Below are 25,358 nucleotides of genomic sequence, written 5' to 3'. Positions count from 1 at the left end.
CATAGTTCATATTTTTGTTAGTACTTTTGTGTTTTCTGGAGGCTAATTCTTAATTGTTTGTATACTTTTAATGGTAGGCTGTTTTCCTTCTAGGCTTGTAAGTTAAATTTTTCCGAATAGATGGTTTTAAAAATGAAATATGATGAAATTGTTGCCCTGGAAAACAATTCCAGGAATAATGCTTTCTTATCACTTGAAATGTGTTTCATGGTTTCATGGTATTTAAATTGTAAAAAGTACTAGGACCTGGGGGTTCTGTTCAAAAATATTTCTCTAGTAAGTCTGAGTTGCTGTTGGGTTAATATTTATTGAGAATCCACCTATTGCATGTATATAAATATAGGAAAACTCTGAGTGATTATGAAAGGAGACAGTCTTTAAAAATTGTAAGGCTGCGTCTGTAGTAGTCGACTATGCAATCATTCCCTCTTTTAACATGTGTAGCTCGTATGGATGATTACACAATAACGGGTTTCTGCTTTTTTAATACAGACACTTTGGAAATTGAGTGTGAAACTAGAAGTTCTTTTCAATTTTATTCACCTTAATTAAATATTTTCCCTTATCTCAAGACCCGTGTCTAATTATTTAAGGCACAAATTAATTTTGACGTTTCACTTGAACTTTAAAGCTTTGAGTTTGCACAATATATGTTCCTATTCAGAACAGTAAGTACCAAAATAGTGTTTTAGTTTCTAACACACTCTGTCAAAGTGCAGCTCCAGATCCCTTACGGATAAATAAAGATCTTGATCTGTTTGCAATTATTTAATAATTCAGGTAGTTTTAAAAATTAACTGAGTATTACTTTTATTTCATGCATTAGACAAGGAGTATTTGCAAAACCAAATTATAGTGTTTGTGAATAGCTGTAGCCTCATTAGATTATCCCTTGCTGATCAGTTTTTTTAATAAGTTTCTTTACAGCAATAGTAGTTAGAATAATTTGAAAACCACTGGCAAGCTCCTGGAGGGGAGTAAGCCTTCAGTAATTGGGAAGTAGTTTGTTATTTCAAACAATTTGGCCTCCTTCCTAAAGTTAGGAAAAATTTATAGTTTCTTTTAATTGCAAGCTGAAGCATTCAGTGAAGATAACTTGAAGAATAAAATGAAACTTGAAGAGAAAACCAGAATCACTCACAGTTCTACCATAAATGATTATTTATGCCTACCTGTGTGCATGTGCGTTCTCTCTCACATTTCTATATTCATTTCATCATATATTTTTACATATTCATAGAATGCAATCATGCAAAGGTGGAAACATTTTTTCCATGCTAATAAATGTCCTTTTTATTACGGTTTTTGATCACTGATCATTTAATTATGAAATTCCTTTTTGTTGGATATTTTGGTTGCTTTCAGTTTGGGGCAAAGACTTCAGTAACGATTCTTGATAATTTCCACAGTTAGTTCAGAGAAGTGGTATTGTTGAATCCAAAGATAGGCACAGTTTTCAAGCTTTTTGTATTACATTCAAATGTGATAGGACATTTTAATACTTCAAAGCACATCTGGCTTCGTGCATTGGTAGCGTAGGTAGTGGCCTTCAGGGCTGGAGAAGGGTCCTTTTAATTCACAAACTATTCTCATCCATTCTTCAGATGGCTGAAATGTTGCCATCACCTGTTGCTTCCTTGTAACACACAAGTACTCCTTGGAGAGGTAATACATTGTTGTGCCTGGCAGGCATGTACTCCGAACAATGTGCAGGAGTTTATCTGATGTTTTCAATTTCGTTCTTACAAGTAAAGTCTGGAAGCAAGGACGGGAGAAAGGGACATTAGAACATTGAGCAAGAGGAATGATAAGGGGGAACAAGTATTTCTTTACTTCAATTCTGCTAAGATCTGTTGAGCAATGGGTTATATGGAATGTAAGATATTATGTACCTAGTTTTATGAGTTTAAGTTATAATCTCTCTCTACAGTGATTCAGGCTGTTTGTTAACTATGAATGCTAATTAATCCAGTAGAGAGACTTATGGTCCCAGATATGCTGCGTATACATGCTGGATAGAGATGCAAGCATCTCTAAGCAACCTTACTCTGTTTGAACACACTGTTTGCAAAGTGTGAAATTACTTCCTTAAGAGATGATGAGGATGCAGAGTATGGCTTTGGGTAGTTTGCAAAGAATATTCTGTACTAGAGGGTCCCTGCTTCATTAGACAAAATATTTATATCATTGGAATGTCTCCTTGAAAAACTAGCTGATAAAGAGATAACAGTGACAGACAAGGCCACTAAATAGATAAAAGTCATAGTGCTTTCTCCAATCAGGAAACTTTGAGCTATTGCTACTTATCTTTTATTCAGTGGAAACTTGTGTTGTCAGATGATATGGGCAAGCCTGTGCTTCCTCTGTAAAAACTATGGAGAATAGTAGACCTTCTAGAAATTATACACTGTTGTCTGTGTATGCCTTTTCTTTACTCAACAATCTCAATCCTAAATATCTCCAGGATTTAAAAATTCCAGTCTATTATTATCAGACTGACTCTTTTTCTTATAATAGTGGGTAGCTAATAATATGTCCCTTGTGATATTTAAAAATAGTGATACAGCTCTCATTACCATATCTCTTAGCCCCAGATTTACTCAGCCCTGGTCTAAACTGGGTTTCTGGGCTTTTTAAAATTTATCACTAATGATCTCTAGAATCTATGCAATTTTTCTAGTGTTGGCTTCTTAAACCATCCGTAAATGTCTTAGACCATTGACAAATCAAAAGATTCTTTTTCTTTTTAAATTTTTTTTGAAGATTTTATTTATTTATTTGAGAAAGAGAGCATGAGCAAGAGAGTACAAACAGGGGAAGCAGCAGAGGGAGAGGGAGAAGTAGACTCCCCACTGAACAGAGAGCCTGATGTGGGGCTCGATCCCAGGCCCCTGGGATCATGATGTGAGCCAAAGGCAGACACTTAATCGACTGAGCCACGCCTGAAAGATTCTTGAAAAATATACGGCAGCTAGAAAAAGACCTGCTACATAAATAGAAGAAAATATACTTGTAACCAATCCTACATCTAATAAATAAATTTCTATAGTTACATGGAACTTTGGAGATGAGAGAAGTGTCACTAAACATTTTAATTGATGCATCTTTAAGGAATGGTTTTACAGACTTGGATCTTTAAGGACATTCCAGCACTGGCTTCACTTCGCATTTCCTAACACGATTTAGATAAATCTGTTACTGCATGGTGACTTTCAGTCATATAAAGTGAATATTAAAAATATTAAAGGTGTCTAACATCGGTTCTTTTAAGGATATCTATTTCTAGCCCTTCAGTCCTCTGGAAACTTCTCTTTCTTCTCCCAGGTGTTTACCTGATACTCGTTTGCCTCCTGAGCTGTTAGGATTTTGTATTTCTTGAAAGTTGATTTCCCTCACTGATAAATAGATTGAGTTGTGAGATTATGTCCTTTTCATTTTTCACTGGAAGTGAGTAAATCCAGAACTTTATACTTGGTGACATTTATTTCAACCCATCAAGGGAATGCCACCCATGTTTGCTTAGGTTGCAGCACTTCAAATAGGACGTTGAGAATGTTTGTGTGTTAGAGTCACCCTGCTATTTCTGTTTCAGAATTAACTGAAAATGTGATATGTGCCTCCCACTTGGAGAGGGAAACTTCTCAACAATTTTTTATTTAGTTAAGATGGATTAAGTTCTTAAAAGATGTTAGAGCGAGACTCACTAGCGCCAGTATAGTTAAGAATCTGTTAGTCATTTTATTTTAAACTCATTTGGTGTGTATATTTATAATTATCTTGCGTAATCCAAGTCTGAGTTAAAATTTGGCATAGAAGTCAATGTAGGGTAGCAAGATAATGCTTCTGACCAAGAAAAATATGCCAGTCTAACGATTAAACTGGCTGAATCCTTCCAGGTCACAGACTTGACTGTCCTTGTGTTAAATATTCTTATAGAGTCTGGAAAGGTCAGAGAAGATAGTTAATTGCCCGTGGCGTGAAACTTGGGTTCTAAACCCCTCAGTAGGGCTGCTGGCAGAGCTATTTTCCTTAGAACGAAGTGTGACATTTTGAATACAATAAGATACCACCTGCTGTATTTTAGGTGGTGATAGAATTTGTGCATCAAGTTCTCTCTGTGAGAGTAAGTAGTAATTACTGGTAGGAAGGGGTGATTATTTGTGGTTGATAACAATAAAGGTCTTGGATGAGTTCAAGAAGTTGTCAAGGCCATTGCTAAAGAGTTTTATGGTTTATTGACTCAACAGAGAGTGTTACATACTTTCTGTTTGCCAAGTGCTGAGGATATCGTGGTAAGCAAGCAGACCTGGTCACTGTCCTTTTGGAACTTAATATCCAGTAGAGGATACAGACAGTCACTCACATAAATATATACAAGTGGTAAGTACTACAGGTTGTTATATCAGGGAGACTCAGACTTTGATGTGGCAGTAGTAAACTACGAGATAGACTGGGCATATCTCTATGACTGACCTCTTCGCCTCCTACTTCAAACCATTCTTGTCATGTGAATCTTGGATATTGTCTTTCTCCCATCCTAGTCCTTAAGCCACTTGCCCCATCAGAAAGGTGTTAGTCTTGAGCTGGGGGGTGAAGGATAAGGGTTGTGGGGTCAGGGAAAGAATGATTATGCAGGACTCTGGAAGGAATTACAAGAGATTAGAACAAAAGTTTTGAGTTTTATCACCCTTAACTATATGGTATTCTGTATAACTATATTGTGTGGTTTATACCACTATGTCCTGGATTTATGAACTATTGGGAGTTATGACTAGATATATGTGATACATATATTTATCATCTTATACTGGCATTTATATTTCACATGCAGATAAATATATACTGTAGTATATATCATTTACATATTAATAATGATTAAACATTGATATTTAATCCAAAAAGTCTAAAGACTAGGAAATGGATGCACCTTTTACTTATATCCTACCAGGTATTTGCAATGAAGTATAATGGGAAGATACATGACTGTAGGGTCAAAAGACCTGGGTTTAAGCCCTTGCACTGTTACTTACTCTGTGATGCTCAATATTCTCCATTTCTTCCTCTATAAAAGAAATGTGGATGGTCAGTGGCTCCCACATTCCTTCCACCTATGAATCTGTGAAACACCTGGGCTTTTCTACTTAGGTATCCATATATGAATGGATCAGATAATCCTATTTTCTCCCACTGGACTGATTTGCAGCCCATTTCAGGAAGGTGGAAGCCTTGGAGAAATGCCATCTTGAGAAAGCAAATACATTATTCATCTTGTCAAACTTTTATAAAATGAATAATTGTTGGCAGAAAGTATTTAAAAATGCCTTTTCTTCTTCCCCATTAAATAGAAGTATAATTACTAAGTGTGAAATGGGATCTCCAGATTTATGGTGAGGGAATTGCCTTCTCATCCCACTTCCACTGCTAGTATTAAACTAGGATGGTGATAGATCAAGCAGATTAAAAAACTGCAGGTGATTTTCAAAATTCATGGATCTCACAGATATTCCTCCTTTTAGACCATGAAACTTGCTTTGGTCCAGAATGCAATGGCTTGTGGTGTTTCTACTATTTCTTTTATCATTGTTACTTCTGTTGTATTAGTAGGTTAAGATAAACTCATATCTACATGAAAAAATGTATCTAATAAAGTCTACTTTCTATGAACAGTAAGAAAAGAGAATCAGTCTTTGAAAGAGAATATAATAAAATGTGTTTAGATACACTAGCTGCTTGATGTAGTTTCGACTTCGGGAACAGTGGGAAATCGTTAGTAGCAGGTGGAGTGCTGCCTGACCCTGGTTTGCTTGGGACATGAGGGCAGTGAAAGCAATGTTACTTTAAAGGCAGAATCAAGTTCCCATTTCCTCCATTTTTAGTGCAGCTCTACAGAAACTTAGTGACATTCACAATACGCCGGATCCTGGGAAGCCCCCAGGAAAAGAATGACATGGTCCCTGTCCTGCAGATTTTGAAAGGCCCAGAGGGAAGCAGGACCTGGAAAGAGAGTGAAACCAGTACTGAGAGTGTATAGCACAGAGGGGAAGTCCTGTTGAAGAGAAGTTCAGGGAAAGACTTTATAGAATTGGTGATTCATGAGCAGAAATTTTAAGAAAAGTTCATGAGGTGAACGTGAAGAGCTGACTGAAAAGAGACCAAAGGTGTGGAATCACAGAAGGGTAACTATGTGAGTGTGAGCGCTCGGTACTGCCACAAGGCAGAGTCTGGGCAAGTAGGGAAAGAGGGATCACAGGGGAAGAGGAGAAGCAAGGCCGTGAAGAGAAAGTTAGGGCCAGACAAGCAAGGTCTCAACTGCCATGTGTAGGGCCTTGAACTTTATCCTTAGGTGGTGGAGACCTTGAAGGTTTTTGAGCATGTCACCTCATGACCACATTTGCATTTTGGAAGATTACTTGTGGCTGGATTATGGAGAATGGTATGATGGGAACCAGATGGCGTGGCAGCATGGAGACCTAGTTAAAAGGGTAATGCAATAGTTCAAAATGAGCGATGAGATGATTTTCTGGTGTAAAATTTTCTATTGATTCATAAATATACTGCCACATTTTAAAATGTCAGCAAATTGAAAATATTTTTAGTATTCAGTAGAACTAATTCATTGCTACTTTTATAGTTTGAAATTATTCGTGAAATTAATAGCAATGAAAAATTGAAAGAGGATGAGTATTTTATTTCAGGGAAATTAAACCAGTAAACTTCTCACAAGAATTTCATAGTTATAATTTTGCTATATAATGTAGAATACAACTTCACAAAAATGTAAAGCAATAAATTTGTAATATATATACATCTATTTATTCGTGGAAATTATGCATAGTTGAAAACAAGTGAATGATGTCATAGTGTCAGTGTGTATTTGTTGAATTTGCATTTGATACAGTTATAACCAAGACTTTGTATTAATTCAAGTCATGGAATAAATGACTGATAGTTCTAAACAGAAAGTTAAATCCCAAGTTGAGAAAGAATGAAAATATTTGTTAGGGAAAATTAAATAGCAGTATATGCGTATAAGATCATAATTTTTTAAAAGATCAGAGTAAATCATTTAATTGGAAAAGTACACTTGAAAATTGCTTTAAATTGTGTCACAAACAGGATGGCATATACGTCTTCTTACCAAATCTTGGTTTTGGTGCATAAATCCTTAGTTCTTCATTACCACAACAGGAAACTAAAGTCAGAACTGAAGAAATTAGAACACCCATAACACTGTGGGACAATAAAATATTGCAGTGCTACATCTCTTCCAGTATGAACCCAAGATTTTTATTTTTAATGTTATTATTTAAGTACACATAATAGTATGCAAGTTATCATCAATGTTAGGTTGTATGGCCATAATCAAGTATTGGAGCAATGATCAGTTTCCATTATGTGTTATCTTTAATTCAAACTAATGCTCAGGAATCTGATTAATTCCTTACCATTTGCCAAACTTTCTTTAATTATGTAGAATATTGTCAGTGCCTATAGTTTTAGGGTTGCAAGGTTTTTACTCTGCATTTGACACCAGATTGTATTTTAGTACTCAGAAATTACATTGAGGTTTCAGAGGTTAGGATGAATTTTCTACACTTGATTTTTTTTTTTTAGATTTTTTTTTTTTAATATATATATTTGACAAAGAAAGACAAACAGTGAGAGAGGGAACACAAGGAGGGGGAGTGGGAGAGGAAGAAGCAGGCTCCCAGCGGAGGAGCCCGATGTGGGACTCGATCACGGGATCACGCCCTGAGCCGAAGGCAGACGCCCAACGACTGCGCCACCTAGGCGTCCCTCTACACCTGATTTTTATAAAAAGTTTTTGAAAAAGAACTTTTTGGTAGGATCTGCTTATCTCTGTTTCCTCCACCCCCTGACCGCCATATGATACTTGATTGTAGTGTGATACTTTGAGGATACTTTTTTTTAGCAAAATGTATTTTTACTATATATTCATCCTTATTAGGTTCTGTTAGGGGAATTGATGGTGACATGTTTCAAAGCAGAAATCTTTTTATGCTTATTTTTTTACTATTTAATGAGATTTCAGGTATATTTTAACAACTGGGGTTTCCCTGATGAATCATTAAAATAAGTGAGTGGGTTGGAAGGTAATGCTAACTTTTCTCAGTACTGCCCTATTTTACCCTGCTGGGTTATTCGTTTCTTTTAAAATAGAATCTGGTGTGTTGGAGTTGGTGGGTGGAGGTGCTGAAGGGAAGGGGTCAGTAAGAAAATACCAGGTAAACCTCTGATGACCTATTGGGAAGTCCTACTCAAATTTTATTTTCCCCAACTGAGAGCACTTAGTGTTTAAGTTCACTGTTTTTTGCTCTGCCAAGCTTAACATTTTAAATATTGTATATAGGTAAGTAGAAAAAATTTTTTTCAGCAACTGATTGAAGTACAAGGTATCAAGCCATGCGTGGATTAGCCTGTGGAATCAATTTCTCATGTGTGTGGGATTAAAACCGTTGAAACCATCATCACTGAAACCATACCTTCCTACAGCTAATAGCAGTAAGGTGTCTGTGGAATATATTAATACAATAATTCCTCTGATTTAAAATTATTACTTGGTATTTGGTTGGAAAATTATTTGAATATTATAAGCAACTGAATTGACATCATATATGAAGACTAATTACAGGTTTCTAATGTGACTTAGGTTTAGTTTTAAAAAAATCCACATGATGTATGTATACTTAGAATATCTTTTTCAATAAATCAATGGCATATTACAAATTTCCTTTCTCTATACTGTCAAAAAAAACCCCCAAAAAACTATGACAGCAGATCTAACTGTTAGAGGAGGTAGACCAAAATGTAGTTCACCTTGAAAGTGGCTCAGGGAATAAAGAAATTGGGTCAAGCTTAAAATAAATGCAGGTACAGTGACGAAAAGTTTTAATAAAAATTTAAAAATATTCACAGTCTTGGTTTCAGGCTACTTTTGTTCTTGGTGATCTTATCAATGCATTATTAGTTTTTAATTGAAATGACACTAATGGCATTTTTTCATTTGGTCAAAATGTTTATGTGAAATATTTCTGTGATTTTTCACTTTGTATCCTCTTTTAACTGTAAATATAAAATTTTGGAAAGGCAGGCAATTCTTAGATCATTTGACCTCTGATGATCTTAAGTAGAATTTGAAGTGGTTTAAAATTCCTATGTCATAGCTATCACTTTGACTCATTTATATTGCCAATTTAATGTTTAGCATTTAACCATGTATCATTAAATCATAGTATTGATAATGAATTAAACTTTCATAAAGCTTTAATAGTGTAGTAGATTCTCATTCATCTGGTGTCACTGGGGAATAAAATATGCTGAAGAAATGAGGTTTTTTTTTTAACTGAAGCTTACTGGGTTAAGCAGAAAAACTTAAAAGTTGATAAAAATTTATCTGACACACTTTGATGCTCTTTTTGAGAGTGAGAATGGATTGGCCATTAACTTTTTTCTTTTTCTTTCTTTCTTTTTTTAACTTTTTTCTTAACGTCATAAATATTAACAGTCTAGTGTCATGCAGAAAGGACATGGGCTTTCTGATTGGTATTTGTTCTCTCACATAAGAAGGTTTTTTGTTGTTTTTTTCGTTTGAAATAAATGCCACATCCCTAATTGATATACTTACTCAGTTTCTGCATGCCAGTGCTTTAACCGATTGATTAACCCAGGCATCTATGTAAGACCTTTGGCTGTGTGTAGGCTCACCTACCATCTTCTGGCAAAAACCTGGCCACAGCCTCGGGCTGTAAAGGAGACCTTTTCCTTGCTGAGGAGTAAGCATCCTCAGGACTGCTGCTCCCAAGCACTCACTCCCTAGTAGCCATTGGTAGTGGTCCCTGAGGTCTGTATTCACCCGTGCTGTGGTTCTGAGCATCTGTGGTGTCAGAGTGACCACCTGCCGTTCACTGGGATTATTGCTAAAATGAGCAAATAGTGCACCCCCTTTATCTCTTAGCAAATTCCAGCATAACAGCAAAAATTCTTTTTAATGAAGTGTTTTTTTTTTCCAACCTCATGCTTGTTTGTTTCAAGCAGTGTTTTCTAAAAACTCAAGCACAGTAAGAGTATTTGCACTGTTCTTTAATGTGCTGTAATGACATTTGGTTTGAATCTTATATTTAAAAATCAGCTTCCCCTCTTTTGCTTGCACCTAATGGGAATCATCTTTCTTCCAGGTTGTGCTTTAAGAAGACTATAGGGAAGAACACATTTTCTTCTTGCCACAGAAGTTGCAGTAGAAGTAAGTAGGGGAACTGCCGGGATATGTCTGTCTCCACAAAACAAGCAGAACAAATTTCCATGAATCAAAGCCACTAAGTATAGTTTTCAGAGATGGTAGGACATAGTTACTCTCCCTAGAAAAATACCCAAAATGCAGGCACACCCATTGGCCACTAGAAAAATGCTCGAGTAAACGCTAGTTCAAACCTGTACATTTCACTCTTCTTACTGAGCTATTAAAGGGGTGGAAAACTACTATAGCTATAATCTTTTTTTCCCCTTTTCTATTTTTCGACCTCCCACGTGCTTGGCGTTCAGTTCTGCTTACTGAATATCTTGACTCCACAGTAGCACCTACACATACTGCCTCCACATTGGCTTATGGTTTGTAGATAACTCATGATTCAGACCCATAAGAAACATCTGTAAGTATATGGCATGATACGTGCTCTAGAATAATCGTTTAAAAGGGCAAAGGAATGAAGAATCAGAAAGCTTTTTTTCCCTTCTAATATTGATGTTGCTTTCTTTGAGGTTATATGAATGAAATATTCTTTAGAGTTGTTTGGATCACATCCCATCACTTGGGGAAATAGCTCAGGTCATTTTTACAACAACCTTTTAAGGATATATAGGACATATACACCTTATCATGATTAGATCAGAGGAAATAAACCAAGATAGAGATAACTGTGATATGATCTAGTAAGCAACCTCATGTTAACTGGTTTTAGTCTGTCTTCAAACCTTTGATATAAGTTTCAAAATTGCCTTATATTGGTCTCTCAGTTGACTTTCTAGAAGGTTCCATTATTTGAAGGATTACAGGCTACCATTTTGTTAAATTTATCTTATTGAACATAGCGTTTATTAGAGGTGGTCTCCAGTGGCCTGAAAAAAACCAAGCCTCTGCATAGCTCAGCACCTAAGCTTACTTCTTCCCAGATACCTGTGGGGCTCTCAGATTCTTATTTGAAATACCAGCTGCTGATGAGGAATGGGTAACACCCACCACACTTCAAATGCATGTGTGTATCCGCCTTTGCCACCTGTCCTTGGTTGAGAGGGGGGCCCTCATTGAAAATTACTGATTTTAAAATGCAGGAGGATTCAAAGATATCCTTTTCCCTTAAGTAAGGTGATTTATACTGAAAATAGGAGGGGCAAAATATCTTATTACTTTTTGTAAGTTATTATGCTTCAATTTTATCTTCATAACACACCTCTGAGGTTAGTACTGTTACCCCCATTTTAGAGAATGTGAGACTGAGTCCCACAAAGTTAGGTAACTTGTCCAAGGTCACACAGCTAGGAAATGACATTGCTGAGCTTCAGACTTGTATCTCCCTGACTCAGAGTTCATGCCTTTTCCACCTGAGGAACACTGCTTCTCATTTTGCAGATAAGTGAAAAATGTACTTGTATATTTTTCTTTAAAAATGCTCATTGGAAGATTCGGATGTCAAGAACTAAGCTTTTTTCATTCCAGCCATATTTTTGAGAACGATTTGAGACTTTCTCCTTTGAAATGCAATTTAAAGAGCCATTGGTTTGAACAAGGTGAAGTACAGTTTTATTAGTGAAAAGCATCATCGAGGGGCACCTGGGTGGCTCAGTCAGTCAAGCATCCAGCTCTTGCTTTCAGCTCAGGTCATGATCTCAGGGTTGTGAGATCGAGCCCCACGTTGGGCTCTGCGCTCAGCATGAGTCTGCTTGAGGTTCTCTACCTCCCCCTCTCCGTCTGCCCCTCCCCCTGCTTGTACTCTCTCTCTCTTTAAAATAAATAAACTCTTTTTATAAAAAGCATCATTGAGTTGTTGAGACTAATAAGTTTGTGGAACAACATTATTAAGAAGAGCAATATGCTGTTTAATGAGTGGTGTTTACTTAAGTCATAAAGGAAAATTGAAACATCTGGAATATTTTTTAAACAATGTAGTATTTATATACAGAGTGATGTTTCTTCCTTACTTCTTACAGGAAATAGCATATAATTTGAAATGTATATGGATGTTTTTTTACATTCACACATATATTTTTATTTCACTGAGCACATTAACAAAAGTCATATTATTAAACCAAAAAATTGCTTGATAGCTAACTCACTGGGATGAAAAATTTACCATGTCTTTAATAACAACATTACTTTATCCCTCTTAATGGGATTGTTTAAAGAAAGGTTGTAGAAACCTTGTTGGTTCATAGGCATATAGCTTTACTCCACTTTTTGGGTCTTCCTTTGCAGATAGGAAATTGGTGATAGTGGGCAGGTGGTCAAGGTATGCTCAGTGTCTCAAGAAATTGTATCCTTAGATTTTTAACATTAAAGGATTAGGTTTGAATATGAATGTGCTTTCTTTCTAAGTATGGATTCACTGGGGGCAGTGATAATTGGTAAATTTAAAGATGAATTACTGTGAGAGTTACAGAATCAGAGAATTTCTGAACTGGATAGGGCCTTACAAAAAAAGGGCTCTTAGAGTGGAAATCTTAAAGGAGATGAGTTCAGTGACTGTCCGAGAGTAGTAGAGCTCTAGGCCAAGCCACTTCTGTGGTTTCTGAGTCAGGGTCACAGCCATTCCAACCAGGAAGTGAGTGATCACAGCAGGAGAGGGCTTTAAACTTCCTGGGACTGGAGAAAAAAACCTGAGTCATTGTGGAAGTAATCTTAGAGCAAGAAGAAAACAGAAATCAGAAAAATAAGCATCCTTTATTTTCTCTTGTTAACACAAAATGATGTAATGTACTTTTTTAAAAAGTGGGATGCAGCATATTTTTAAAAAATTAAGCGTCTGTAAATTACTTGTTTTCTAAGCGTAATATTTTAACTTATTTTAAAAAAATCTTTATGCACACACACATGCATATGTTGGTAAAAATATTGTTTTGCTTATTATTTAGAATCTGTGGAGGCTTGAAAGGGCCCATGAGTCTTCTCATCATTGAGGCGTTCTATGGAGGGTCCCATAAACAGCTGGTAGATCTGCTCCAAGAAGAGTTAGAAGACTGCGTCCTTTATACCCTTCCTGCAAAGAAATGGCACTGGAGAGCACGGACATCGGCTTTATACTTCTCCCAGAATATTCCCATCAGTGAACAGTACAGGTAATTGGAGCTTGGGCTGCACCTTCAGCCCGTTTTTTTTTTTACTGTACGTGTTAAAGGACGTTGCTTCTCTGTTGGCATCGATGAGATTTTTCTCCAGCTATGAAATCGGTCAGTATGACTACAATAGACCCAGCAGAGCAGGAGAGTACATTTACACTCTGAGGACAGCTGGCTGGTAGAAAAGTGGCCTCATTTAGAACCTACAAGCCTTTTCTCATTTGTCTTGTGATGTTATCACATGCACGTGTGTGGGTGTGGACGACACTTTTTGGCCTGAGAGGAGAGTTGATCTTGGGCACATTTTTTGTTTTTGTTGTTCCATAACCGCCAGTGTCTCTTGTAGTGAGTGTGCTGTTTTCAGTTAGTTTATTGTGTCTGCTGTGTACTAGGAGCTAAGGTTGAAAAGGCAGATGTGACCAAGGTCTGTGCCCTTAAAGCTTTAAAGACTATTGAGATAGAGATAGACTTGCAGGTGCAAAGTGAGCATAAAAAATGGAGGAGCTGATTTTGAATGTGACAAAGTGGAGGTGGCTTTATAGAGATGGCAACCTTAGCTTAGTCTTCAAGGATGAATAGATATGTCACCCACGGACCCAGTTCTGAATTCTGATTAGTTAGGAAGTGCAAACTAGGGTTCCTCATAGAGATTCTTCTGGGACACCCTAGAAGGATGAATGAGAAATACTGATGACGTTTAATGGGGAACAAGTAGAATACTGAACATCCCTACCTCCTTATTCTCTACTGGTATATACTATTGGTGTCTCCTGCTTGTTGAAGAGTGGGAGATTATCCTACTGTGTTTTATAGCTCTGTTCTTCTTACCATTCTTGGCCCTTCTGTATAGAACTGCATTGGTTGAAGCAGCACTGGGGAGTGCAGGCTGATAAGTAATGGAGTTAGGGCAGACAGATTGTTGGAGAAAGGGCACCTTGTGGGTTGGGCTGTTCACCTTGCCTTCAGCAGCCACGGCTATCTGTTGCTGCTTGTAAGGTGGAACAGTCACAAGGGAGACAGCGGCTTGGGATTTAGATGTAGTTTGCTGTTCTTAGTAGTAATTTGGGGGATGCAGAGAATAACCCATTTGGTGTATGAAAACCATGCATCATGTCTGAGCATTCAGATCGTCCGGTGGAATAGCTATGAGCACTCGAGTCACTTTGCTTGGGATTATAAAGGTAAAATGCTGTTTGGGGACATACTAAGAATCCGTTTTTCTAATTGAAAGTGTATTTTTCTTTCCATAATATAATGTTTTGTATTCTGATATCACTAAGTACATATGGTTGATGGATAGTATTAGACATTTCAATGAGTGTATCAATATAAAAGTTTTAAGGGCAATGATAAGACTGTTGGCTGTGTTAAAATATTACTATTTATAGTTGCTTTCACATCTCATTTAATTGTGTTTTCACGGCACCAATTGTATTGTATTACTTAAGGTCAGGTAATCCAGTTGACTTTATGGCACATTTTCATTTAACATTACCATTTGATATAATACATTTCTACAATGACTTGAACATTGAAATGAACCATTTCTCTATCTGCTGTTGGATTTCATTTTGATTATGCCATTTTTCAGAATGAAATTACTGTATCACAAATGTATGTGTGTGGAGAGCATGCATGCAAACACTCCTGAGCTGTGGCTTCTGCACTCCCTGTGAGGCCTGAAGCATTTGAGGATAAATATCACAGTGCTGTTGAAGCAGTCTTATTGGGGAGGTCGATTGCTGCGAGATTGTGATGTAATGTTTTACTCTCTGATAGCCACAACCGACAGGTCCCAACAGTGGTATCTAAGATCTTTCAAGGTCAGTCATCTAAGCTGTGCCGTTAACTGCATGAATCTAATCAGACTTCACTAAAAGATATACCTCACCAGTTGGACCTACAGTTATATTTGACCAGTGATAACTTATCTACTCTTTCTGAGTACTTTTGGAAAAATAGCAACAGTTTGAAAACTTACACTAAGCTAAAAAATATGCTCACTCAACCCTACATTGAAGTGTAAGAACAGTCTTTTGTTACACCAGATATATCTGATCTCTGTGGAGACTTTTAAAGATATGAAAAGTTTTAGCTTTTCAGTTAGTTAACTCTCTTTGTACACTTGGCAAATGCAATCATCACAATTCAGAAAGCACCAGTATTACGTGCTATGCAAGATTACTCTGAACAGGTAGGGACAGTGGCTGATGAGAAAGACCCTGAATGTAGGTACACACGTTATTTTTCTCAGCTTCTGTACAGTCATTATTGTTATGAGCTTGTTATCCAGAAAATATTTTATTACTAACAGAATAAACGCTTCAGCCTAATTACTCAGTTTGATTCTGCTTTATCTTGACAGCTAGAAGAATACATCATGGGTCACATTTGGAGCTGTTTAATTTTATCATAGATTACAAAAGCTCCACAAGTTATTTTTCCCAAAAGTAGTTGGTAATGATTGTTCCTTAGGTTCTATTAAAATTTTGCTGTCTGGAAACCACAAAATGCAGAGAAATGTTTTGAGGATGGGCCTTAAATTTCATGTTCTGAAATGTATGAGTCATTTGTCCCAAGATTAGCATTTTTACTTTCTTAGATATACCTAGACTAGGCATCAAAGATATTTCATTCATTTTTTTTCTTTACTGAACTGAGACAATCACTGTTACTTAAAATCATTTTTTTCACTCTCAGCTGCTTACAATTTTATTTTTCATTCCATCCAAGGTATTGTAGATTCTGATCATTGGCCACTTAACAGCCCTTCTTCCTTGTTAACAGAATCACACTGGTCTTTGGAGTGGCTAAGTACCCAGCCCCTGGGAGTGAAGCATGATTGACCTGAGTCGGTCATTATGATCCCATTCTCTGCCCAATTTTCCCAGCTTTCCTTGCAGTTAGTGCTGGGTAGTCACTAGGTTTTGGCAAATTAGATTTAAGTGGATGACTTCTGGGGGTTCTTCCAACAAAGTTTGTTTTGTTTTGGTTTTGGTTGTGAGGGGAGAAAGCCATTTTCCTTTCCTGCATTTGACAGTGGTTGTGATGTCTGCAATCATGAGGTGACAGGATGAGGATAAAATGCCCGGGCTGCCAAAAATGGCTGATGGGAGGCTGGGGGCTGCCAAAAGTGGCTGATGGGAGGCTGGAAAGAGCCTGGATTAGACCTCCATTTTGAACAATAGAGCTACCTAGTCACCTGAAAACCCTCCATCTTTAAAACATCTAGAAATGATTCATAAAGTATAACAACTTTCCTTTTAAGTCCATAGCTAAGCAAAGTAAGAGAGGATCTGAAGAAGGATCTGAAATTAGAGTGGTAGCCGGCCTTGAAGCTGTTGTTGCCTTACTTTCGTAAAGGGGGCTGGTCAACTTAGTTATGTTACACTCTGAAATGAAGTCTCATGCAGCTCTGACCTGAATTAGGAAGATTTCTGTGTACTTTCATGGGAACCTCCCCAAGACATTTTCAGTGACAGAAAGTAAGGTGCCAGACAATGTTATTAGGTATTATCTTTGGTATAAAGAAAGGAGGTGATAAGAACAACAATGGAAGAGGACGCTGGAAATGAAGAACAGTTGTCTGAGGAGCAGTGTGGCGGAGGATGTCAGTGCCCACCCACATCCCTCCGACCTTTCCCTTTCCGTGTGCCCTGGCCAGCTTCCCGGGCCTGTGTTTGCAGCGCTTTGCCGGAGGGAGCAGCTGCTCTGCCAGTGCATGCAGCGGGCTGTGAGCAACCTTCCACAAATGATCCTCACCCCTCGGATGGAGTCATTCTGAAGTGTGTGCTGGACAGAAATCATTAGCAAAGAGTCCTTAAAAACTCTCTAAGTCAGAAAATGTACAAGCATAATTCTAAATAACTCCTCGGTCACAGAAGAAATCATGATGGATAATAAAAAATAGGACTGAATCATAATGAACATATTGTATATCACAGTGCGGGTTATATCTAAATGGACAGTCACAGCCACATCATCTTTAATAAATTTATTTTTATTATTTTTTATTTTTATTTTTATTTTTAAAAGATTTTATTTATTTATTCGACAGAGATAGACAGCCAGCGAGAGAGGGAACACAAGCAGGGGGAGTGGGAGAGGAAGAAGCAGGCTCACAGCAGAGGAGCCTGATGTGGGGCTCGATCCCATAACGCCGGGATCACGCCCTGAGCCGGAGGCAGACGCTTAACCGCTGTGCCACCCAGGCGCCCCTATTTTTATTATTTTTTAATTGTGATATGCAGGCCCTCTAAAACTTGTAGCCCAGAGCAAGGACCCTCTTGAATCTAGGAGTGATATTGGGAAGGAAAGAATAAAAAGAGTGAAAAATAGTGAAGTTGAAAGCAAATAGAAGTGGAGATGAAGAAACTAGGAGTTATTTTGAGGTAATAAAATAGATAAATGCAGGCATGATTTTTTTTTAAAGGCACAAATAATTTTTGGAATTATGTAGCTATGGATCTATGGATATGGCGCACAGATCAATAAAAAGGGGAAATGCTCTTAACAGTTTTATGTCAATAGAGATGAAACCTTAGACAAGAGAGTGAATTTTTTAGAGAAACATAGCTTACAAAACCTCACTTAAAATGAAATGGAGGTGCACCTGGGTAGCTCAGCAGTTAAGCATCTGCCTTCAGCTCAGGTCATGATCCCAGGATCCTGGGATCGAGTTCCGCATTGGGCTCCCTGCTCTGCGGGGAGCCTGCTTCTCCCTCTGCCTGCTCTGCCGGCCGTTCCCCCTGCTGTGCTCTCTCTCTTTCTCTCTGTCAGATAAATAAATAAAAATTTTTTTAAAAAAAGTGAAGCAGAAAGCCTGAATGGAATTATAATCATTAAAGATGCTGCATTCACTAAAAATCCACCCACTACAAGACAGAGGCTGGGTCCCTGAGCAGGGTTGGTTCACTGCACTGGGGCCACCCTGCCTCTTTCCAAACGTGTGTTACATGAGATAGGTTTAGGTTTTCTGTTTCTTGTAGCCACACAAGTCCCAACTGTTAATAAATGCTGATTATTGTTACGATAGCTTTTCCTTCCCACCCCAACCCCTTTTCTTTTTTTAATGACCAAGGAGGGGTAAGGAGAGCAAGTAGTTGGATAGGAATTAAATTGAATGAAAGTTGCATTGGGTTAAACAATGCGTACAGTGAAATTAAAGCTTACGGTGATGTGTGGCTGTTGGTAATTCTGTTTTAATCTTTAATGGTACCATGATTGTGGCCTTTCACTAGGCAGGTTCTCTTTCAAGGAATGTGTGCATTTTCTTTTTTTCTTAAATTCCCTGTGAAACATTGAATGTAACTTTCTTTGGGAAAATGAACACTTTTAGCTGATATGAATTACCTATGTATGTTTGTTGTTTGTAGCTAGCCCTTGTGAATAAAGGTATGGCTAAACTAGTGGGTATAGGTGAATTAATACAGAAGGTGGTGGTTTCTCAAACAGTTCTTTTGTAAATTAGTAATATAAATTTTTCTTTGCTGGACAGTTATGTCCTGTCTTGAATTGTTACCTTTTGTGAAAAATATAACTTTCTGAATAATATATTAATATTTTTATCATAAAGAATTCTTTTATTAAAAGATACCTTTCTGAATAATTTAATATTATTTTCAGCATGAAAGCACCTTTTTATTAGTGTGTGACATATTTGGGAGTATAAAAGTGAATGATGACTTAATCAGACTTTGTAGGTGAGTGAATTTATAGGTAAGTTTGGTTTAGATAGGGCAGTCATTTTACATCTTTGTAGTAACCAGAGCAGGATTTCATGGGATTAAGTGATAGTAATAATAGCTAATGTATTGAACACTTATCAAGTGGAAGATATTCTACAATCCTGGAAGCTAGATATGGTTTTCCTGGTTTTACAGAAGAGGAAACAGAGGCTTAGAAAGTGAAGATATTTGTGCTGGGTTACATAGCCAGTTCATAGTTGGTATGTGGGTGGAGTTCAGGTCTGGCCACCTCCAGAGGCCATACAATGTTCTTTATAAGCCCATGCTCTTAACCACTATGCGATCTTAATTCCCTGACCAAGCGGGATAAACCACTGAAGGAAATTAAACCTAAGTACCTCTTGATTAAACATATATGACTAAATTTTACTATTAGAAGTGGGTGTGTGTTTCTGCTGATCTTGAGGAGTATTACAGTTATTGAATCTTGTTGGAGACTGGCGATTGAAAACCAGGAGCCTTTCTAGGTCTGGGACTCTGTGATGTTCTCATTTTTCCTCAAGACATTTGCTCTTTAGTTTTTGGCCATAGAAATTGTAAGTCATTTGAATTTTCTTCTTTTGAAATCCAAATAAAAAATGACATATGATGTCTGTATACAAATCATAGGGCAGACTCATGACTATAAGCATAACATTTTTTTAGGATGTTCACCTGCAGTCCCAAATTATCCTCACACTGATCCACTGTGAAGTTCTCTACTTGGTTTATGAACTTGGCTAGAGGCAGCATTCCAGTACTGCCTAGCTCACTTCCCTTAGAACATTACCAGTTGTATGTACTGGGGATTTGGGTGATGTTCCCACACTATGTAAATAATACCGTCATCAGGTGCAATGTAGCATCCCATAATCTCACCGATATGTGACTGTTCCATTTATGAGAACTGGCCTCGAGCTTCCCCATCACTGTTGCCTGCGTCACTGGCTTCCCTATCATAGGCTGCCTAACTGTGGGATTCTCTTTTGGTTTGCTTTCCTACCAACTTTGCTCTCCTATCTAGACAGTGCACACCACAGCTTTCCAGAATTTGTATAGTGCTTGGAGCTTGATCCACAACGTTTCGTCTCAGTGAAATCTCTTCTGCCTGACAGTAGTGTTCAATTTAGCCATCTGGACTTTATATTGAAAACATAGCTGACCACAACACTGTAGAAAGAAAATAATCCCTCAAACCAGGTAACTACCCATTCAGTCAGTCTCTCTCTCTCTCTGCTTCTGTATGCATCTCTCTTTTTCCTCTGGTCTCTTTTCTCTCTCCCTCATATCCACACACACGTGCACACATCCAAATGACGACTCTTAATTACTCTAGCAACTTCTTCACTGCAAAATCGGAAATTAACCCTGTTACCATGCTGCTTAGTTCGGTTTCTGTGCTACATCTTTTCCACTTTTCTTTATATTCCTTTGTCCGTGCTCTTGAGAAGTAAAGTATCCCAGTATCAAGAAAAAATTTTTTTTTTCTTGTTGTGAAGTTTGTAATTTATTCTCACCATAAGCTGCTAGTTCAGAAGTGACTCCAAGGAGTCAGGCGCGGCAGAGCAACTTCAAGTGCAGTGTGCAGTTTTCATATCTCTACTAGCTTATTAAAAAAATCACACGTAAGAGTCTATAAACCCCCACGTAAAGGTATGACATTATTTCTAAGAGGCTCTGCATCTTAGGGTAAATCTCCCATATATTTACCCTTTGAAATTTGATGGCTCTTTTTTAAAAGATAAACTGGCTGTTTATTACACTGTTATAGAGGTGAGAAAAATCATTATTTTTTAATGAATGAAATGGAAAAGGCAGAAAAGCCCCAACACCCCCAGATGGGTACAAGAGGTACTGTTGTGTAAAAGAGCTCTGGCCGTAGCGTCAGAGCCTTCATAATTTGGCTTTTAGAAGTAACATGCTTATTTTTGACCTAATAGTCCAAACTGTGAGTCTGATCTTAGAGAGTTTCTAATCTAGTTATTTTTAGGTGTTGAGTGTCTTCATTAGGGTTTATCTCCATGGCATGGGAAAAGCCTTTAGGAAATGAAAGACATTCTTAGTGTATTTTCATCCCAACATTTTTTTGAATTTGTTTATATTTGAGAAAGTTTCTCTGCTTTTATTAAAGCCTTAGTCAATGACAATATGTTTTGGTTCTGGAGCTGTATAAGATGTGCACAGGTGTTCATCTCTGACTTACTGTGTTTGGAGCCATGATGCGGATACTCAGCTACCCTGCCCCTCTCCGAAGTCTCCCCGCTGAGGGAAACGTGCATGTTTGCCTCTTTCCTTGAGATCAACTGTGGCCTCCTAGCTGCCTTTTGACACATTGTCCTATCCATTGAATGACTAATTCTTGTCCAACTGCCCCTTGGTTTTGCTCCTCTGTGGTTCACTCACATGATGGACCTGCTGGTCTCCTGACCAGCCAGCCCACAGAGAGACACTGTAGGCGGAAGGCAGGAGCTGAATCAGGTGGTGTGCTCACAAAAGACCATTCATGTCCCTTTCATCCTTCTATCTTCGTAAAGAACAGAATCCTATATTCTAGTGAGTTTCTTCCTGTAAACAGTCTCTCCTATATTTCTATTTGTTCACTGTCTCATGCTGATAGTAAAAATGTAACACTCCCCCATTTTAGGAGAAGTTGCAGGTGACCGAATATATGAAATGGAGAGGACTAGGGGTGGGATGGCTTGGCCAGAAACCCCCAGACTAGGTATCTTGTAGCTCTTTTCCCAGCTGATTTCCAGTTTTTTTTCCCCATCAACATTTATTAAGGACTTTTACATTAAGAGACAGTGCCTAAGCTAACAGTGGTGATGTAAAACCAAACGTGGCCAATTTGGACATGCGTGGTAGGCTTTTAGTAAACTCTGTGGACGGAAAGAATGCTTAGTGCCTTTATCCACTTGCTAATACTCAGAGCCTTGAGGGAATAATCCCTGATTGAAAACCATCAGTGACTTTGTACTGTGTATGTAAAAATCCAGATTACACATGGGGTTCGCTGGCCCTGCCCACCCCTGCAACCTTCTCTCCACCACTGTCCTCTCATTCATCTGCTGTAGTAGTGGGCAGGTGCCTGGTTTACTTGCTCTGAAACCTCGAGCTCTTTCCTGCCTCGGGTCCTCTTGCTATTTGTTGTGTCGCTTGTGTGTCTCTTAGTGGGCAGCACCACTCCACGCCCCATCCCTATACTCTGCTTACTTTTCCCTGTCTTTCAAGTCTGAGCTAACATTTCACCTCCTCAGAGAGGCCCTCCCTGACCACCATATCAAAACCAAGCCCTTGTATTTCTGTGTTCTTTTTCTCTCCTGTGTAATAGCATCGTAATTGTTTTGTTTGTTTGATTTTTTTTTTTCCTCTTCTCTTTGTGCTGCAAGTTTCGGGTGGATAGGTGCCCTATTTATCTTCTTTACCCAGGGCCTAGCATGCTACCTTGCAGATAGCTGTTACTAAGTAAATGTGGTTGAATGAATGATTTCATACCTCTGGGTTTGAAAATGCAAACAAAATATGGCTGTAATTGACTTGGCCAAACTGCGAATTTTTTCCCCACTTTAGGCACTCCTCCTTTCCTGTGTCTAGGGATATCACCTCTTCTACACAGAAACTGCTTAGAGACATTTAAGGGCCTGTGTTCCTCAGTTTTATGGGTTTAAACTAAAGAATTCCATACACTTTTACTCACTTATATATTTTTTTAATGATTTTTTTATTATATTGTGTTAGTCACCATACAGTACATCCCCGGTTTCCGATGTAAGGCTCGATGATTCATTAGTTGCGTATAACACCCAGTGCACCATGCAACACGTGCCCTCCTCACTACCCATCACCAGTCCATCCCATTCCCCCACCCCCCTCCCCTCTGAGGCCCTCAGTTTGTTTCTCATAGTCCATAGTCTCTCATGTTTCATTCCCCCTTCTGATTACCCCCCCTTTCTTTATCCCTTTCTTCCCCTACTGATCATCCTAGTTCTTATGTTCCATAGATGAGAGAAATCATATGATAGTTGTCTTTCTCTGCTTGACTTACTTCACCTAGCATTATCTCCTCCAGTGCCGTCCATGTTGCAGCAAATGTTGAGAACTTGTTCTTTCTGATAGCTGAGTAATATTCCATTGTATATATGGACCACAACTTCTTAATCCAGTCATCTGTTGAAGGACATCTTGGCACCTTCCACGATTTAGCTATTGTGGACATTGCTGCTATGAACATTGGGGTGCATATGGCCCTTCTCTTTACTACGTCTGTATCTTTGGGGTAAACACCCAGTAGTGCAATGGCTGGATCATAGGGTAGCTCAATTTTTAACTTTTTAAGGGACCTCCACACTGTTTTCCAGAGTGGCTGTACCAACTTGCGTTCCCACCAACAATGTAGGAGGGATCCCCTTTCTCCACATCCTCTCCAACAATTGTTGTTTCTTACTCACTTATTTTTATGGGTTATATTAATCATATAGTGAAATCAGTCATCGTCCATTATGTAAATTTTGATAAAAGAAGATATAATTTTCTGGAATTTCCCCTGTATAAAAGTGTTTCTAGGAAAAAAAAAAAGTGTTTCTCAGTTCAGGAAACTTTAAAGAATCTAGAATATACCTGTGATATTTTGTGAAATTTCACGATTGTATTTTAAGGCTTTTTAATTTTGGCTGTGGCCACCCATGAACAGTGTGGCCTTTTAATTTATAGTGTGGAAACTATGGGATAAATGAGAGATTAGAATTTGGCCCAAAGATATATTTTGCTTGGCCACTACAATTACTTAAGCATTTTTAATTTTTAATGCTTTTAGACAGATAGACATTCTTTGTATTGGTCACAATAGCACAACTAGTTACCATTGTTTTATACTAGTCTGCTGCTCACATTTATGTTACTTAACTGATCTGTTTAGGTCTTTGTTTCTATAGCCTCTGGCTTAGAACTTGCCCAACAATGAATCTTCAAATGATCTTAAAAAAATACATATATAGGGGCGCCTGGGTGGCACAGCGGTTAAGTGTCTGCCTTCGGCTCAGGGCGTGATCCGGGCGTTATGGGATCGAGCCCCACATCAGGCTCCTCCGCTATGAGCCTGCTTCTTCCTCTCCCACTTCCCCTGCTTGTGTTCCCTCTCTCGCTGGCTGTATCTATCTCTGTCGAATAAATAAATAAAATCTTTAAAAAAATACATATATACATATATATTTAAATGTACATATACATAAAAGAATTTACTAAGAGAATATAAATCGCTTGTCTTGGGAAGAAATGACATACTGCAGGAACCAGCCGTCCTGGGTTTTAATCTCAGCTCTGCCATAAATTAATTGTTTAGCTTTGGAAAATTCACTTTTTAACCATAGAATCTTATTTTTTTCACTTATAACTGAGGGTTTCATTTTATTTATTGAGTTCCATGATGTCATGAAGAAGGAATTAAAATCAAGATCAAGATTCAAGAAATTTGGGGCATCTGGGTGGCTTAGTTGGTTAAGTGTCTGCCTTCGGCTCAGGTCATGATCTCAGGGTCCTGGGATTGAGCTCCACGTTGGGCTCTCAGCTCCCTGAAGTCTGCTTGTTCCTCTCCTTCTGCTCCTCCCCACCACTCGTGCTCTCTTTCTCTCTCTTACTTTCTGTCTCTCAAATAAATAAATAAAATCTTAAAAAAAAGATTCAAGAAATTTTCACACAAAAGACAAATTCAAGGGCGCCTAGGTGGCTCAGTTGGTTGGGTGTCCAACTCTTGGTTTTGGCTTAGGTCGTGATCTCAGGGTGCTGGGATGGAGCCCCATGTGGGGCTCTGTGCTCAGTGGGGAGTCTGCTTAGGATTCTCCCTCTGCCTCTCCCTCTGCCCCTCACCACCCCCAAGCCCCAGCACATGCTCTCTCTCTCTCTCTCAAATAATAAATAAATCTTAAAAAAAAAGAAAAAGACAAATTAGTACTCTCTCTCATTCAGCTTTGTTATGAACCACTGTTTCATTTAATACAGGAGTTACTTCCTCATCTTATTTGTGTATCTGCTTGAATTTTTAACTTTTATTTTTAGAGACTTTTGGGGAATAATTCTTTCCAGTAGTGTTTCTGTCTTTGGAGTCTCTCTGATATGACTTATTATTAGTTTGGAACTCCTGTTCCAGCCTCAGCATTTTATGATTATTTGCCTTTTCGTGCTACTGTCTGTCTCGACAGGTCATGGGCCAATGTGGACGCTAAATACTGGACACATACACTGAACACTGTAGAACTCACACAGAATAGTTAGTACTGCAACGAGGGCAGC

General features: G+C 38.1%; 1 protein-coding gene across 15 annotated transcripts in view; it reads left to right on the top strand.

The window, feature by feature from the left end:
- Positions 1-25,358, top strand: part of QTMAN (queuosine-tRNA mannosyltransferase) — a 406,065-nt gene that overhangs the window by 105,856 nt on the left and 274,851 nt on the right. For all 15 annotated transcript variants that reach the window (XR_015723429.1, XR_015723348.1, XR_015723401.1 and 12 more), the window contains exons 4-5: positions 10,197-10,261; positions 13,144-13,347. Coding sequence is in view for 12 of the 15 variants with exons in the window: in XM_087860074.1 (XP_087716200.1) it covers positions 13,169-13,347 (179 nt within the window). In the remaining 3 variants the exon portion in view is untranslated. The remainder of the gene's footprint in view (positions 1-10,196; positions 10,262-13,143; positions 13,348-25,358) is intronic.

Source organism: Ursus americanus, chromosome 1, assembly GCF_024610735.1.
Source record: "Ursus americanus isolate L20-20 chromosome 1, mUrsAme1.1.p, whole genome shotgun sequence".
Classification (NCBI taxonomy): Eukaryota; Metazoa; Chordata; class Mammalia; order Carnivora; family Ursidae; genus Ursus; species Ursus americanus.
The sequence above is the reverse complement of the archived record's forward strand: the minus strand, read 5'-3'. Positions and strand labels throughout refer to the sequence as shown.